Raw genomic sequence first — 15,690 nt, 5'->3', positions numbered from 1 at the left:
CGCCAGGCTTCTCTGTCCATGGAATTCCCCAGACAAGAATACTGGAGTGGGCTTCCACATTCAGAGTAACACATACTCAAAAAGGTACTTTCTCACTCTAATTTCTCATCTACAGTGACTCAGAGGTCCAAAAGCTAGTTTTGGTTTAGCTTTTAAGTTTTAGTTTTACACAAAGACTATATCCACATAGAAAAGTCTCAAAACTTACAAATGAGATATTCACTGAGGAAAATGGATGAGACTTGTTTTCTTCGTTTTGCTTTTTTTTAGTATTTTTTACAATGTTACTTTTGTCCCAGAGGAAAAAGATAAAAACATTTATTACCAAGATTCTAAACTTTGAAGCTGAAAAAACCTTTTATAAACCTAAAATCGCATGTCTAGGGCACTATACCTCGTTTGTTTTTCCAAAGAGAAAAAAGAAATTTCATATACAGCCTGGCTGCATTATAACTCAGGTACTAAAAGAGACATTGAGTCCCTTTTGTGGCCAGAGAGGAACATCAAGTGATCATCAGACAGACCTGAGCAAACTGGAAACCTAGATAACACAAATACTCCAGACATTTCCATCAAGGTAAACTTTAACTCATTAGATTACTAAATACCAGGAGTCCACAAACAATCCATATAAAACTCACCTATATCTGATAAGTTTTGGAGAAAGATGACAAAGTTGCCTTAACATGAATTTTTTTTGCCCGTCTCTGTGAATTGGGAAAACTACTGAAAAACAAAAAAACTTAGATATTTTTGTATCTGACTCTCAAAATGTGCTGTCTGTAGTTTCCATATATAACAAGCTTCTGGGACCCTTCACCATACATGATTTATACAATATCCACTCATCTGACCCTCGGCAGGTCTCTAAAAATAATCAGCTTTGCAGATACACACATGATAAAGCAAATACAGCAAAATGTTAATTATAGAACCCAGGTGAGTATATAGGTGTCCACCGTAGCATTTTTCCCAACTCCTCTATGTGTGAATCTTTTCACAAGGTATAAGCGTGAAAATAACTGTTTCAAAGTGAGAACATACGTTATCTATCGAGACACTGAGGCCTTTCATCAAGTCACAAACCTAGCATTTCAAGCACCCCCACGAAAAAGTCCCTCCTTCTTTAAGACTGCAAGACTTTTTTTTGAGAACAGTAAAACTGGCGAAATGATAAAATTATAAAAATAATCTCTCACCCAAAGCATGTTTACCTAGAAAGCCAATTTGCAGGAGGTTTCATGAAAATTTTGTTGGACTTTAACAGTAAAAATAAAACTTTTGCTTCCATTACCATTTCAAGGAAATTTTTCAAAATTTCCAAACAATACACCTTAAGTTGTTCTTTTTTGTTAGTCCTCAGAAAGCATGTCAGCGGACCTCTCCCAGGTCCTAAAACCTGCAGAACCTATGGGTTCAGGGCGCTGGTGGTTCCAAGTGGTTCACGCTAACCTGCACTCCGTGGGAATTGTACCAAGGTTTACCCGGGTTATACAGGCGGGGAAAAAAGCGAGAACGCAAGAGACCGCCGTGGAGTCAAAATGAAAGGAGTGATTGAGAAACCAGAAAGGGAAATCCAAACAATCCGTGCGAGAGGGTGAGCTGAGCGCTCCCGCGCGCGGAGCTCGAGAGCTCGGAGAGCAGACGCGCGGAGCCAGTAGCCGGGCTCCCGCCTGGCGCCCGGACCCTGCACCGGCCGCCCCCGCCCTGCCCGCCGAGCCCGCACCTCTCGGTCCTTGAGGCCCAGCAGGAGCACTTCCTCCATCAGGGTCAGCCGCGTTTCCTTGGAGTCGCCCTTGTCGTCGTCGTCCTGCTCGTCGCGACGGCTCTGCGCGTCGTCCTCGTCGTTGCCGCCGCCGCCGCCCGCCGCCCGCTCCTTGTCGGCGGCGTTGCGGGAGGCCTCGGTACGCCGCTGCACCAGCCCGGAGCTGCGCTGGGTCAGCGAGGTCATGGCTCCGCCGCGCCGGGCCGAGAGGGACGCAGGACCTGCCGGGTCTCCCTCTTCCTCCCTCCGCGGCCCCCGACCGCGCTTCCGTGTTAGGACCGGGCACTGGGGAGACGTCCGTCGGCAGCGGGGCTGGATGCAGTCATGAGGAGACGGGCGGAGGGGGAGCGGGTGGGCCCGGCGTCGGTGGGGCGGACGAGGGGCTCTATACTTTCTGTGGCCACGGCCGTGAGGCAGCCGCAACAAGACGGAGGCGGTAAAGGAGGACGCGGCTGAGGAAGAAGCGGCGGCGGCGGCGCCTTTCCAATATGGCGGCGCCGGCTGACGTCACTGGAGGATGTGGCACGGACGGCGCGGGGCGGGCCCGGAGGGCGCCGGAAGCGGCGGGCAGGGACCCGGGGGCCGGGGCGTGGGCGGGGGCGAGGGTCTGCGGTCTAGGACCACCCCTCCCTGGCCCCTGGGACTCCCCCGGCCCTCGCCGTTTCCTTAGAGTCCCTTCAGCGCCCGGCCCGCGCCCGGCTTCCCGTGACGTGTCCTTCCTCCGCCCGCCTTCCCTGTGTCCCCTAAGGAGCCGGGGCTGAAAGTAGACATTGGAAAGGCCTCAACGAATCGGGGCAGCCTTGGCCTCGCGACAGCGAACCGTGATCCGTCTGGAGCTGCGCCCACAGCACCCGAGACACCACTGTCCTCGGCGTAGGCCTCGGGCGGGACTGGGCTTGGAGTCCGGTGTCCGGGTGAAACACTGAAAGGACTTTGCTCACCGCCGACGGAGCGTGGAGAGAACGCTCTCTCTGCCCACATTCCCAGACCCTTCAGAAGGAGCAGCTGCGTTTACGTAGCCTGAAAACGGACTTTTAGTTTTTCTGGGTGTATTACGGTACGAAGAGAGAGGTTAGAACAAATTGAATAGTTTGGTTTGTAAAACTTTGTCCCTCCTGCCTATCCGGGCGCAGTGAGTACAGTTAGCACTGCACAGGTCAGTACAGTCAACCTTAACGAGCTTTTTATAGAGACAATAAACCTGTTGCGTTTCACGCCACGTCTTTGCACACATTAAATCTTTCAATTTAATTACTAGGTTAAATCCTCTTGGCGTGCTTAACTGTGCACGTTCTGTTAAAGAATAGATGTCAAACCTGAGGGGAGGGCGTTGGAAGGCCAGAAGAGTGGAACTTACACATAAAACATTATCCAGAAATGGCATTGTATGCCATCCGACATTATTTAAAGTCAGGAGTGACCACAGGCTGTGGCTTCACAATGATTTAGATAGGAGGAATGTAACTGGACTGAAGCTGTAATAAGAGAGAAACGCCCACGGTAAAACCGTAGCATGGAACATTTTGGCTACAGAGTTATTTTCCTTTCACAAACCCATTATCCAGAACTCATGCTGGGCTTCACCACCACCACCCCCCCTGCCTCGGAAAATGGGAAGCTAAATCTGGGGTGGGGAGAAGAGGGCAGGATGAGCACAATGTTCCCTTCCTTTTTCCTATCTTTTTGGGCAAAGGTCGATTTCAGTTCAACCAATTTCTTTCATTGGCATCCTGTTCAACTGTTTTTTTCCCTCTTCCCCCCACTCCCCGCCCCCCAGTTCTTAAACAAATAGTTTAAAATGTTGCTTTTCAAAAGAAATATAATTAGTTGATTAATATAGTCAAATATATAGTTTAAAGAGTATGAAGATAGATATAGTGAAAATCTTCCTTCTAGCCCTGACCCTGTTCACCCAGTTGTTCCCCCTCTTCCCTTGGTGATTTTCAAATACCTTAGCAGATTAGGGGAAACCTAATTCCCCTCCCCTTGAGTGTGGGCCAGACTTTGTGACTCTCTTCAAAGGAATTGAATGTGGCAGGCAGGACTTTGTGTGACTTCTCAGATTAGGACAATAGTGTTTGCAACTTCTCCCTTGTTCTCCTTTCCTCTCTCTCAGATCTGAGGGAAGCCAGCTGCCCTGTCATGAAGACAGTAAAGCAGCCTTATGAAGAGGCCTAGTTGCAAAGGAACTGAGGCCTCCTGCCCAACAGCCGTGTGAGTGAGTCATCTTGGAAGTGAATCCCCTGAATGTGTGCTAAATCGCTTCAGTAGTGTCTGACTCTGTGACACTATGGACTGTAGCCCACCAGGGATTCTCCAGACAAGAATACTGGAGTGGGTTGCCATTCCCTTCTCCAGGGTATCTTTCCTACCCAGGGATTGAACCCAAGTCTCCTGTAGCTCCTGCATTACAGGCAGATTCTTTACCGCTGAGCCATCAGGGAAGACAAATGTGTTAATTACAACCTCATTAAAGATTCTGAACTTCTACCACCAGGCTAAGCCATTCCTGAAATGGCTTCAAAAACAGTGAAATAATAAATATTTGTTGTTTTCGGCTACTAAGTTTGGAATAATTTGTTATACAGTATAGGTACTAAGAACTTCCCTGGTGGCTCAGATGGTAAAGAATCTGCCTGCAATGCAGGAGATCCAAGTTTGAGTCCTTGGTTTGGGAAGATTCCCTGGAGAAGGGAATGGCAGCCCACTCCAATATTCTTGCTAGAGAATTCCATGGACAGAGGAGCCTGGTGGACTACAGTCTATGGGGTCTTAAAGAGTTAGAAACAACTGAGCGACTTACACACACACAGGTACTAAAATTCTTGGGCATATATACACAAATATATCAGTACTTAAGAGCTTGTTTGTGATTACTTTTAGTTGCTTCATATTCTATTGTATAAACATACCATAATTTTTTTGGTCACACCCCCTATTGATGGACATTTAGGCTGTTTCCAGTCCTTTGCGATTGAAAACAATACTATAATAAATATAGTGAATAGCTACATGTATTTTGTCCACAAAAATATATGCTCATTGTCTATTCATGCAACAGTATCATACTTTTGAAATTGTTCAGACTTTAGGTAACTTCATTGCTCTTTTTTTTTTAAGAGTTTTCCTAGCATTTTTTCCTTACTTATTTTCTACAAAGTAGACTTCAAAATCACCTTGTCTCTATACAAAGAAAAAGGGAGGAAAGGAAAGAAAGAAAAAACGAAGGAAGGAAGAGAAGAATAAATTATATTTGGGGACCAAAATATATATTCCTAATAACAAGGACCATTTATTTATTGACTGCTGGAAATGTGCCAGGCATGCTTTCCCGAAACCCCACACCAGAATGGTGAAGATTAGGTCCTGCTGCTGTTAGACGTGGACTTCAACTGCTTCCTGCAGTGCAGCTTGTTGGTCCCATACCTCATGTGCATGTGGGTCACCTCCAAATGTTCAGGAGTTAGCAGTTCAAGCTGGTGGATGAATGCTGTCCTTTCTCTTCCCTGCTACTGCTACTGCTAAGGCGCTTCAGTCGTGTCCGACTCTGTGCGACCCCATAGACGGCAGCCCACCAGGCTCTGCCCTCCCTGGGATTCTCCAGGCAAGAACACTGGAGTGGGTTGCCATTTCCTTCTCCAATGCATGAAAAGTGAAAGTGAAGTTGCTCAGCCGTGTCGGACTCTATGCGACCCCATAGACAGCAGCCCACCAGGCTCCTCTGTCCATGGGATTCTCCAGGCAAGAGTACTGGAGTGGGTTGCCATTGCCTTCTCCGTCTCTTCCCTAATGGATTGTTTTTAGATCGTGTATACAACTTCTCAGTGATACTAAGCTACAGCAAGCTCAACAACACATTCTACATATGGCTCTTCCACTTTAAGCCTCAATCCGTCTGTCCTGTGCGCTGCATTCCTGGGAGATGGACTCCATAACAAAATAGTAGCACAAAAGCCTTTGTCTTGGGTCCTGCCTTCTGGGAATTCCAGAGTAACAAACCCATCTTTTTTGCAAAGAAACTGAAACTTGGGGAAGTTAAGTAATCAGCCCAACCAAGCACATCTGGCAAATTGCAAGCCTGATGCTTGGTGAAATAAATGCTCATTATTGTGACTAAGATTTTGTGTTATCAAGCAGCAGTATCTGAGTGATACTAGTATGTTAACCCAGTTCTCACAACATCCTATGTGCTATAATTGGCCTTATTTTACAGAAAAGGCACAAAGAGATAAAGTATCTTACCCAAAATCCACAGCCTGCCTCCAGAGTCCATGTTCTTAACCAAAACCTCAGAATGATGCAATGATTTTACAGTACAGGAAGTGGTCTTTTCATAAGAGACAAGCAGGTCCAAAAACACATATGCAAAGTTTCAAAGATACAAAAATTTTTTTAAATATTTACTTATTTACATGGGATCTTCGTTGTGGCACACAGAATGCTTTGTTGTGGCACATGGACTCTCTAGATGAGGCGGGTGGGCTCAGTAATTGAGGTGCTTGGGTTTAGTTGCTCCTCGGCATGTGGGACTTAGTTCCCCAACAAGGGATTGAACCTGCATCCCCTTCAGTACAAAGCAGATCCTTAACCACCGGACCACCAGAGAAGTCTCCTAAAATTTTATTTTTGAGTAAGTGATAATAAATTCACATACTTCAAAAATAAAAATGGATAAAAGGAACATACAAAGAGAATTTGTGCTCCTTCCCATGCTCCCATCTATCAAAGGCATAATTGCAACATGGTCCTTATAATTCTTGCAGCCCTACTATCTACATGTATGTGTGATCCCCTCTCCTTCAGTGGGAGCAGATTTTGTAAGTTACTTCTAACCACTGTGTGTGTGTGTGAAAGTCACTCAGTTGTGTCTGACTCTTTGCAACCCTATAGACTGTAGCCCACCAGGCTCCTCTGTCCATGGGATTCTCTGGACAAGAATACTGGAGTGGGTAGCCTTTCCCTTCTCCAGGGTCCCAACCCAGGGATCAAACCCAGGTCTCCTGCATTGCAGGTGGATTCTTTACCATCTGAACCACCAGGGAAGCCCCATTCTAACCACTAGAATATGGCAAAAGGGAGGGGATGTTGCAGGTGTAATTAAGGTCCTTAATAAATTCACACTGAGTTAATCAAAAGAGAGATTATCCTGGGTGGGTCTGCATGATCAGGTGACATAATCACTTTCTCTTGAAAGTGAAGCCATCTCTTCTTTAATTAGAAAGACTTGAGTCAGCTGAGACACTCTCTTGAGGAAACAGCTGCGTTGTGAACTGCCATGGAGAGGGGTAATCTCTAAGAGCTGATGGTCTCAATCTTAGAACTAAAGCAACTAAATTATGCCAACAGTATGAATGAGCTTGGAAGAGGACTCCAAGTTCCAGGTCAGAATATACCCCAGCCAACACTTTGATCACAACCTTGTGAGACTCTGAGCAAAAAATCCAGTTAAGCTATGCCAAATTCCTGACTGATAGAAACTCTGAAATAATAAATGTGTGTTGTTTTAAGACACTGAACTTGTAATTTGTTGTGCCACAGATGCAGGTAGGTTGGGGAAAATAGAGTGGTAAACTATATATCATGAAAACAGCAACCATCAGACAAAATAGACTTTAAGACCACACATACACACAACATTGTAAATCAACTGTACTTCAATAAAAAATTAAAATAAGTATAAGACCACACATACACTAGAAATACACTCTCACAAAAGTTAATAGGAATACACTCTCACATTTGTGGTCAGTCGATTTTTAATAAGGCTGCCAAGACAATTCAATGGGAAAGAATAGTCTTTTCAAAACAAATAGTACAGAAACAACTGTTTATCCACATACCAATAAATAAAGTGGAAACCCTACCTTACAACATATACAAAAATTAACTTAAGATGGATCAAAGACCTAAATGTATAGCTAAAAATATAAAATGTTTAGATGAAAATTGGCTTCATGCTGTTGTATTGGGCAATGGTTTCTTAGATATAACCAAAAACCCAAACTAGAAAACAAAAAAGACATAAGTTGAACATTATTAAAAGAATACCATTAAGAAAATGTGCTTCAAAGGACACCATCAAAAAAAATCAAAAGTCAACTTGTGTAATGGGAAAAAAATTTTATAAATCATATACTTGATAAAGAACTTATAACTAGAATATATAAAGAACTCTTACAACTCAATAATAAAATCACAAGTAATCCAATTTAAAATAGGCAGAGTAGACAGCCGCCCTGCTGCCTCTCCATCTGAGCGGCTAGAGCCAGAGTCCTCGAAGCCAGTCCAGAGCCGGAACAAGTGCAGCCGCAAGAAGGAGCACCTGCAGGCCAACAGCGTACCCCAGGATTTGTCAGAGGCCCTGAAGAAGGCCGGGCTTCCCAGGTGGCTGTAGTGGTAAAAAACCCACCTGCCAATGCAAGAGACTTAAGAGACCTGGGGTTTATCGCTGGTTGGGGAAGATCCCCTGGAGGAGGGCACAAGCAACACACTCTGGTATTCTTGCCTGGAGAATCCCATGAGGAGAGGAGTCTGGCGGGCTACAGGTCACAGGGTGGCAAAGAGTTGGACACGACTGAAGAGACTTAGCACCCACACACATGAAGGAGGCCACCACGGAGCTGCACACCCAGGAGGAGAATGCAGAGCTCTTGAAGAGCTGTCAGAAGGGCGAGGGTAACCCCAGAAGGCTATAAGCTGGTGATGGCGTCTCTGCATCACGTCTCCTTGGCCCTGGAGGAGGAGATGGAACACAACCAGGAAAATCCGGTCTACGCCCCGCCTCAGCTCCCCGGAAAGCTGCACCGCAGGGCCACCCTGGAACAGGACGTGGCCTTCTAGTACGGGCCCGCGGGCAAGAGGGCATCCCGTATGCGCAGGCCACCTCTCACTCGGTGCCGAGACTCCAAGAGCTCAAGCTGCTGGTGGCCCACGCCTACACCCGCTACCTGGGCGACCCGTCCAGAGTGCCACATCCTCAAAAAGATCGCTCAGAAGGCCCTGGGCCTGCCCAGCTCCGGAGGGCCTGGCCTTCTTAACTTTCCCCAACGTCACCAGCGCCACCGAGTTCAAGCAGCTAGTTGTACGGCTCCCGCATGAACACTCTCTAGGGGACCCCCGAGGTGGGGCAGTGGGTCCTGCATGAGGCCAAGACCGCCTTCCTACACAACATGCAGCTGTTTAAGGGGTTGCAGGGGCTGCTGACCCCACAACGCCAAGGACTAGGACCATATGCAGACACCAGAGCTTCGTAGGCGAACAGGCAGCAAGGCTCAAGACTCCACTCCCACCACGGCGGACCAGGAGGAAGCCCCAGCCCAGGGGCATCTCCCAGGCACCGCTTGTAAGATGGGTCCTCGCAGTCAGCTTTCTGGTGACCACGGTCAACTTGAGGCTTTATGCCATGTGAATACAAGTGTGCTGGCTCCTGAAGGCCATGAACTCTTTCTGGGGAGGGGCTCAGCTAACTTTCTCACCGTGGGCATGGGGCGGGGGTGGGGCAGCTGTTGGGGCCCCTGATGTCTCCCTGTGTCGCTCTCTCTGGAAGGAGCCTGCGACATCTCCCCCAACAAAAGCACTCCAGTCAGTGACCTGAGCTTCAGAATGGGAGGAGGGGTCCTGCCCAGCCCCTCAGCAGCCTCCTCTTCCTGTTCCTGCAGCAGAGCCCAGAAGATGTAGCCAGAAGGGACAGCTGTCCTGAACCTCTGAATGGCCTAGGTCTGAGGTCTCCTTTTGACCCCTTGCCCTGTGGACCATGGCAGTTTCTGTATAACTGTTCAAAGATGTTGTGTCTTGTGTTTCTGTCTTGTTTTTGTTGGAGCTACTTTTTGTTCCCATCTCAGATTGAACTGTGGTATTTTGTTGTGTTCTATTATGTTTTTATAGCAGGGTTGGGATGGAATGTGAGGGCTGGGGAGGGAGATGTTTAACAGGACCATGGCCTTGGTTGCTAACGTTTATGCCAAATAATAAGCTACATGACCTGATTGAAAAAAATAGGCAAAGTATAGGTATATACTTTCCAAAGAAGATAAAAGGATAGCCAATAAGCAAATGAAAAGATGTTCAATATCATCAGGAAAGAGCAAATCAAAACCGTAATGAGATACCACTTCACACCCCTGGAATGGCTATAATAAAAAAAAAACTATATTAACAAGTATTATAATGTGGAAAAACTGGAACCCGAGTAGTAGTTGCTATAAGATAAAGTAGTGCAGCACTTTGGAAAACCATTTGACAGAGGTTTTAACATTAAGTTACCATATGACGCAGCAATTCCATGTCTATGTATATACCCAAAATAAATGAAAACATATTTTACACAAAAACCTGTAAGTGAATATACATAGCACCATTATTCATAATAATGGGGGGGGGGGGGAAAGTAGGAACAACCCAAATACATCAACTGATATGGATAAATAAAATGTAGTATAAGTACATCATGAAATATTAGGCAACAAAAAGCAAGTGCTGATACATGCTACAGCATGGGTAAACTTTGAAGACTTTATGCTATCTGAAGGCGCCAGTTACAAAAGATCACATACTGTGCAGTTCTCTTTATAGGAAATGTCTAGAATGAGCAAATATATAGAAATGGAGAGTGGATTAGTGATCGCCCAGGGCTGGGATGACTGGAAGGGCATGGGGAATGACTGTTAAATGGGTCCAAAGTTTCTTTGGGGGATGATGAGAATGCTCTAAAACTAATAGTGGCGGTTGCACAATTCTGTGAAGATACTGAGAACCACTGAACTATAGAATTTAAAAGGATGAATTGTGTGGTATGCAGATTATATTCCAATAAATCTGTTATTAACAAAAGGTAGGGATCTTTGAATTAGGTCTGGCTACAAGCATGTTCCAAGATGCTATATTATTGAGAAAAAATTTTTTGGATTTTTTAAAAATGTACTTTTTGTAATAGGGGCTTCTTAATTTTTAAGTTAAAATGTCTTGAACAAGATTTGCTCTTTGGTGATGAATAATAAACATACTTTTGAAATAATAAAACATAAGCTCATAGTTTTAACCAATAAGTTTGGATGAGGATTTAAAATTTTAAACAAATATAGAACACAGTATTTTTGTTTACCTTCATTGAAAACTACAAGTAAGAAAACAAATAAACATCAAAGAAATACACAGACTAGATAAACTATAAAAATATTTTTACTTCTTTATGTAACAGTCTGTCACACAAATTCTAGGATTATATAGTTTAAGGAGCTCTCAAGGGATCAACGGAGAAGGCAATGGCACCCCACTCCAGTACTCTTGCCTGGAAAATCCCATAGACGGAGGAGCCTGGAAGGCTGCAGTCCATGGGGTCGCTGAGGGTCAGACACAACTAAGCGACTTCACTTTCACATTTCACTTTCATGCATTGGAGAAGGAAATGGCAACCCACTCCAGTGTTCTTGCCTGGAGAATCCCAGGGACAGGGGAGCCTGGTGGGCTGCCATCTATGTGGTTGCACAGAATCGGACACGACTGAAGTGACTTAGCAGTAGCAGCAAGGGATCATAGAATAGCAAGGAGACATAAGAAAGTCTTAAGTGAACAATGCAAAGAAATAGAGGAAAACAATAGAATAGGAAAGACTAGAGGTCTGTTCAAGAAAATTAGAGATACCTAGGGAACATTTCATGCAAAGATGGACACAATAAAGGACAGAAACAGTAAGGACTTAACAGAAGCAGAAGAGATTAAGAAGAAGTGACAAGAATACACAGAAGAATTGTACAAAAAAGATCTCAATGATCCAGATAACCACGATGGTGTGGTCACTCACATAGTGCCAAACATCCTGGAGTGTGAAGTCAAGTGGACCAGGAAGTATTACTACCAACAAAGTTAGCGACGGTGATGGAATTCCAGCTGAGCTTTTTCAAATCCTAAAAGATAATGCTGTTAAAGTGTTGCATTCAATATGCCAGCAAATTTGGAAAACTCAGCAGTGGCCACAGGACTGGAAAAGGTCAGTTTTCATTCCAATCCCAAAGAAGAAACAAAAAAGTGAAAGTGTTAGTCACTTAGTTGTATCTAACTTTTTGTGACCTTGTGGACTTCAGGCTGCCAGGCTCCTCTGTCCATGGAATTCTCTAGGCAAGACTACCTGAGTAGGTTGCCATTCTCTTCTCCAGGGGATATTCCTGACCCAGGGACTGAACCTTGGTCTCCTGCACTGTGGTCAGGTTCTTTACCACCTGAGCCACCAGGGAAGCCCAATTCCAAAGAAGAGCAATGCCAAAGAATGTTCAAACTACCACATAATTGCGCTCATTTCACATGCTAGCAAGGTAATGCTCAAAATCCTTCCAACTTAGGCTTCAATAGTACATGAACTGAGAACTTCCAGATACACAAACTGGATTTAGAAAAGGCACAGGAGTCAGAGATCAAATTGCCAACATCTGTTGGATCATAGAAAAATCAAGAAAATTCCAGAAAATCATCTACTTCTGCTTCATTGAGTATACTAAAGAGTTTGTGCAGATCAAAACAAATTGTGGAATATTCTTAAAGAGATGGAAATGTCAGACCACCTTACCTGCCTTCTGAGAAACCTGTATGCAGGCCAAGAAGCAACAGTTAGAACCAGACATGGGAAAATGGACTGATTCAAAATTGAAAGGGAGTATGTCAAGGCTGTACATTGTCACCCTACTTATTTAGCTTCTATGTAGAGTACATCACATGAACTGCTGGGCTGAATGAAGCACAAGCTGGAATCAAGATTACCAGGAGAAATATCAATAACCTCAAATATGCAGATGACATCACCCTAATGGCAGAAAGGGAAGAGGAACTGAAGAGCCTCTTGATGAAGGTGAAAGAGGAGAGTGAAAAAGCTGGCTTAAAACTCAGCATACAGAAAACAAAGATCATGGCATCCAGTCCCATCACTTCCCGTGGCAAATAGATGGGGGAACAGTGACACAGTTTATTTTCTTGGGCTGCAAAATCACTGCAGATGGTGACTGTAGCCATGAAATTAAATGGTGCTTGCTCCTTAGAAGAAAAGTTATGACAAACCTAGACAGCATACTAAAAAGAAGAAATATCACTTTACCAACAAAGGTCCATATAGTCAAAGCTATAGTTTTTCCAGTAGTGATGTATGGATGTGAGAGTTGGACCATAAAGAAGGCTGAGCGCCAAAGGACTGATGCTTTTGAACTGTGGTGCTGAAGAAGACTCCTGAGAGTCCCTTGGACAGCCAGGAGATCAAACCAGTCAATCTTAAGGAAATCAACGCTGAATATTCATTGGAAGGACTGGTGCTGAAGCTGAAGCTCAAATACTTTAGCCACCTGATGAGAAAAGCCAACTCATTAGAAAAGATCCTGATGCTGGGAAAGTTTGAGGGCAGGAGGAGGAGGAGGTAACAGAGGATGAGATGGTTAAATGACATCATCAACTCAATGGACATGAGTTTGAGCAAGCTTCGGGAGACAGTGAAGGACATGCCAGGGAAGCCTGGCATACTGCACTCCATGGCATCATAAATAGTGGGACACAACTGAGTGAACAACAACACAACAAGGGATCAAACAGTTCACAATTCTGAAATTTTTCCAACTGCCTACTCATTTTTCTCACATCCATACATGAAGCAGGGTGAAGGCTAATAGAGTTTTGCCAAGAGAATGCACTGGTCATACCAAACACTCTCTTCCAACAACACAAGAGAAGACTCTACACATGGGCATCACCAGATGGTCAACACTGAAATCAGATTGATTATATTCTCCGCAGCCAAAGATGGAGAAGCTCTATACAGTCAGCAATAACAAGACTGTGAGTTGACTGTGGGTCAGATCAAGAACTCCTTATTGCCAAATTCAGACTGAAATTGAAGAAAGTAGGGAAAACCACTAGACCATTCAGGTATGACCTCAATCAAATCCCTTATGATTATACAGTGGAAGTGAGAAATAGATTTATGGGACTAGATCTGATAGACAGAGTGCCTGATGAACTATGGACGGAGTTTCGTGACACTGTACAGGAGACGGGTATCAAGACCATCCCCATGGAAAAGAAATGCAAAAAAGCAAAATGGCTGTCTGAGGAGGCCTTACAAATAGCTGTGAAAAGAAGAGAAGCGAAAAGCAAAGAAGAAAAGGAAAGATATAAGCATCTGAATGCAGAGTTCCAAAGAATAGCCAGGAGAGATAAGAAAGCCTTCCTCAGCGACCAATGCAAAGAAATAGAGGAAAACAACATAATGGGAAAGACTAGAGATCTCTTCAAGAAAATTAGAGATACCAAGGGAAAATTTCATGCAAAGATAGGCTCGATAAAGGACAGAAATGGTATGGACTTAACAGAAGCAGAAGATATTAAGAAAAGGTGGCAAGAATACACAGAACTGTACAAAAAAGATCTTTGGGACCAAGATAATCACGATGGTGTGATCACTCACCTAGAGCCAGACATCCTGGAATGTGAAGTCAAGTGGGCCTTAGAAAGCATCACTACGAACAAAGCTAATGGAGGTGATGGAATTCCAGTTGAGCTATTCCAAATCCAAAGATGATGCTGTAAAAGTGCTGCACTCAATATGCCAGCAAATTTGGAAAACAGCAGTGGCCACGGGACTGGTAAAGGTCAGTTTTCATTTCAATCCCAAAGAAAGGCAATGCCAAAGAATGCTCAAACTATTGCACAATTGCACTCATCTCACACACTAGTAAAGTAATGCTCAAAATTCTCCAAGCCAGGCTTCAGCAATACGTGAACCGTGAACTTCCAGATGTTCAAGCTAGTTTTAGAAAAGGCAGAGGAACCAGAGATCAGATTGCCAACATCCGTTGGATCATCGAAAAAGCAAGAGAGTTCCAGAAAAGCATCTATTTCTGCTTTATTGACTATGCCAAAGCCTTTGACTGTGTGGATCACAATAAACTGTGGAAAATTCTGAAAGAGATGGGACTACCAGACCACCTGACCTGCCTCTTGAGAAACCTGTATGCAGGTCAGGAAGCAACAGTTAGAACTGGACATGGAAGAACAGACTGGTTCCAAATAGGAAAAGGAGTACGTCAAGGCTATATATTGTCACCCTGCTTACTTAATTTATATGCAGAGTACATTATGAGAAACACTGGGCTGAAAGAAGCACAAGCTGGAATCAAGATTGCCGGGAGAAATATCAATAACCTCAGATATGCAGATGACACCACCCTTATGGCAGAAAGTGAAGAGGAACTAAAGAGCCTCTTGATGAAAGTGAAAAGAGGAGAGTGAAAAAGTTGGCTTAAAGCTCAACATTCAGAAAACGAAAATCATGGCATCCGGTCCCATCACTTCATGGGAAATAGATGGGGAAACAGTGTCAGACTTTATTTTGGGGGGCTCCAAAATCACTGCAGATGGTGATTGCAGCCATGAAATTAAAAGACGCTTACTCCTTGGAAGGAAAGTTATGACCAACCTAGACAGAATATTAAAAAGCAGGGACATTACTTTGCCAACAAAGGTCCGTCTGGTCAAGGCTATGGTTTTTCCTGTGGTCATGTATGGATGTGAGAGTTGGACTGTGAAGAAAGCTGAGTGCTGAAGAATTGATGCTTTTGAACTGTGGTGTTGGAGAAGACTCTTGAGAGTCCCTTGGACTGCAAGGAGATCCAACCAGTCCATTCTGAAGGAGATCAGTCCTGGGTGTTCTTTGGAAGGAATGATGCTAAAGCTGAAACTCCAGTACTTTGGCCACCTCATGTGAAGAGTTGACTCATTGGAAAAGACTCTGATGCTGGGAGGGATTGGGGGCAGGAGGAGAAGGGGACGACAGAGGATGAGATAGCTGGATGGCATCACCGACTCGATGGACGTGAGTTTGAGTGAACTCCGGGAGTTGGTGATGGACAGGGAGGCCTGGCATGCTGTGATTCATGGGGTCGCTGAGCGGCTGA

At 44.6% G+C, this 15,690-nt stretch overlaps 1 protein-coding gene and 1 pseudogene across 4 annotated transcripts in view; one reads left to right on the top strand and one right to left on the bottom strand.

Annotated features, from left to right (window-relative positions):
- The window catches only part of GOLPH3 (golgi phosphoprotein 3), a 50,051-nt gene extending 47,867 nt beyond the window's left edge, over positions 1-2,184 (bottom strand). The window contains exons 1-2 of one of the 4 annotated variants that reach the window (XM_055554949.1): positions 1,727-1,865; positions 642-726 (exon numbers count right to left, since the gene is read on the bottom strand). Coding sequence is in view for 1 of the 4 variants with exons in the window: in XM_055554953.1 (XP_055410928.1) it covers positions 1,727-1,951 (225 nt within the window). In the remaining 3 variants the exon portion in view is untranslated. Of the gene's footprint in view, positions 1-641; positions 727-1,214; positions 1,621-1,726 lie in introns of those variants that run through there. The other 3 variants (XM_055554950.1, XM_055554953.1, XM_055554952.1) reach the window with 3 other exon arrangements.
- A 5,868-nt stretch (positions 2,185-8,052) lies between these two features.
- On the top strand, positions 8,053-11,072 carry LOC129633162 (heme oxygenase 1-like; annotated as a pseudogene).
- Positions 11,073-15,690: the final 4,618 nt, after the last annotated feature.

The sequence above is a fragment of the Bubalus kerabau genome, chromosome 18, assembly GCF_029407905.1.
Source record: "Bubalus kerabau isolate K-KA32 ecotype Philippines breed swamp buffalo chromosome 18, PCC_UOA_SB_1v2, whole genome shotgun sequence".
NCBI classification, from domain to species: domain Eukaryota; kingdom Metazoa; phylum Chordata; class Mammalia; order Artiodactyla; family Bovidae; genus Bubalus; species Bubalus kerabau.
This window is presented reverse-complemented; position numbering and strand designations above follow the sequence as displayed.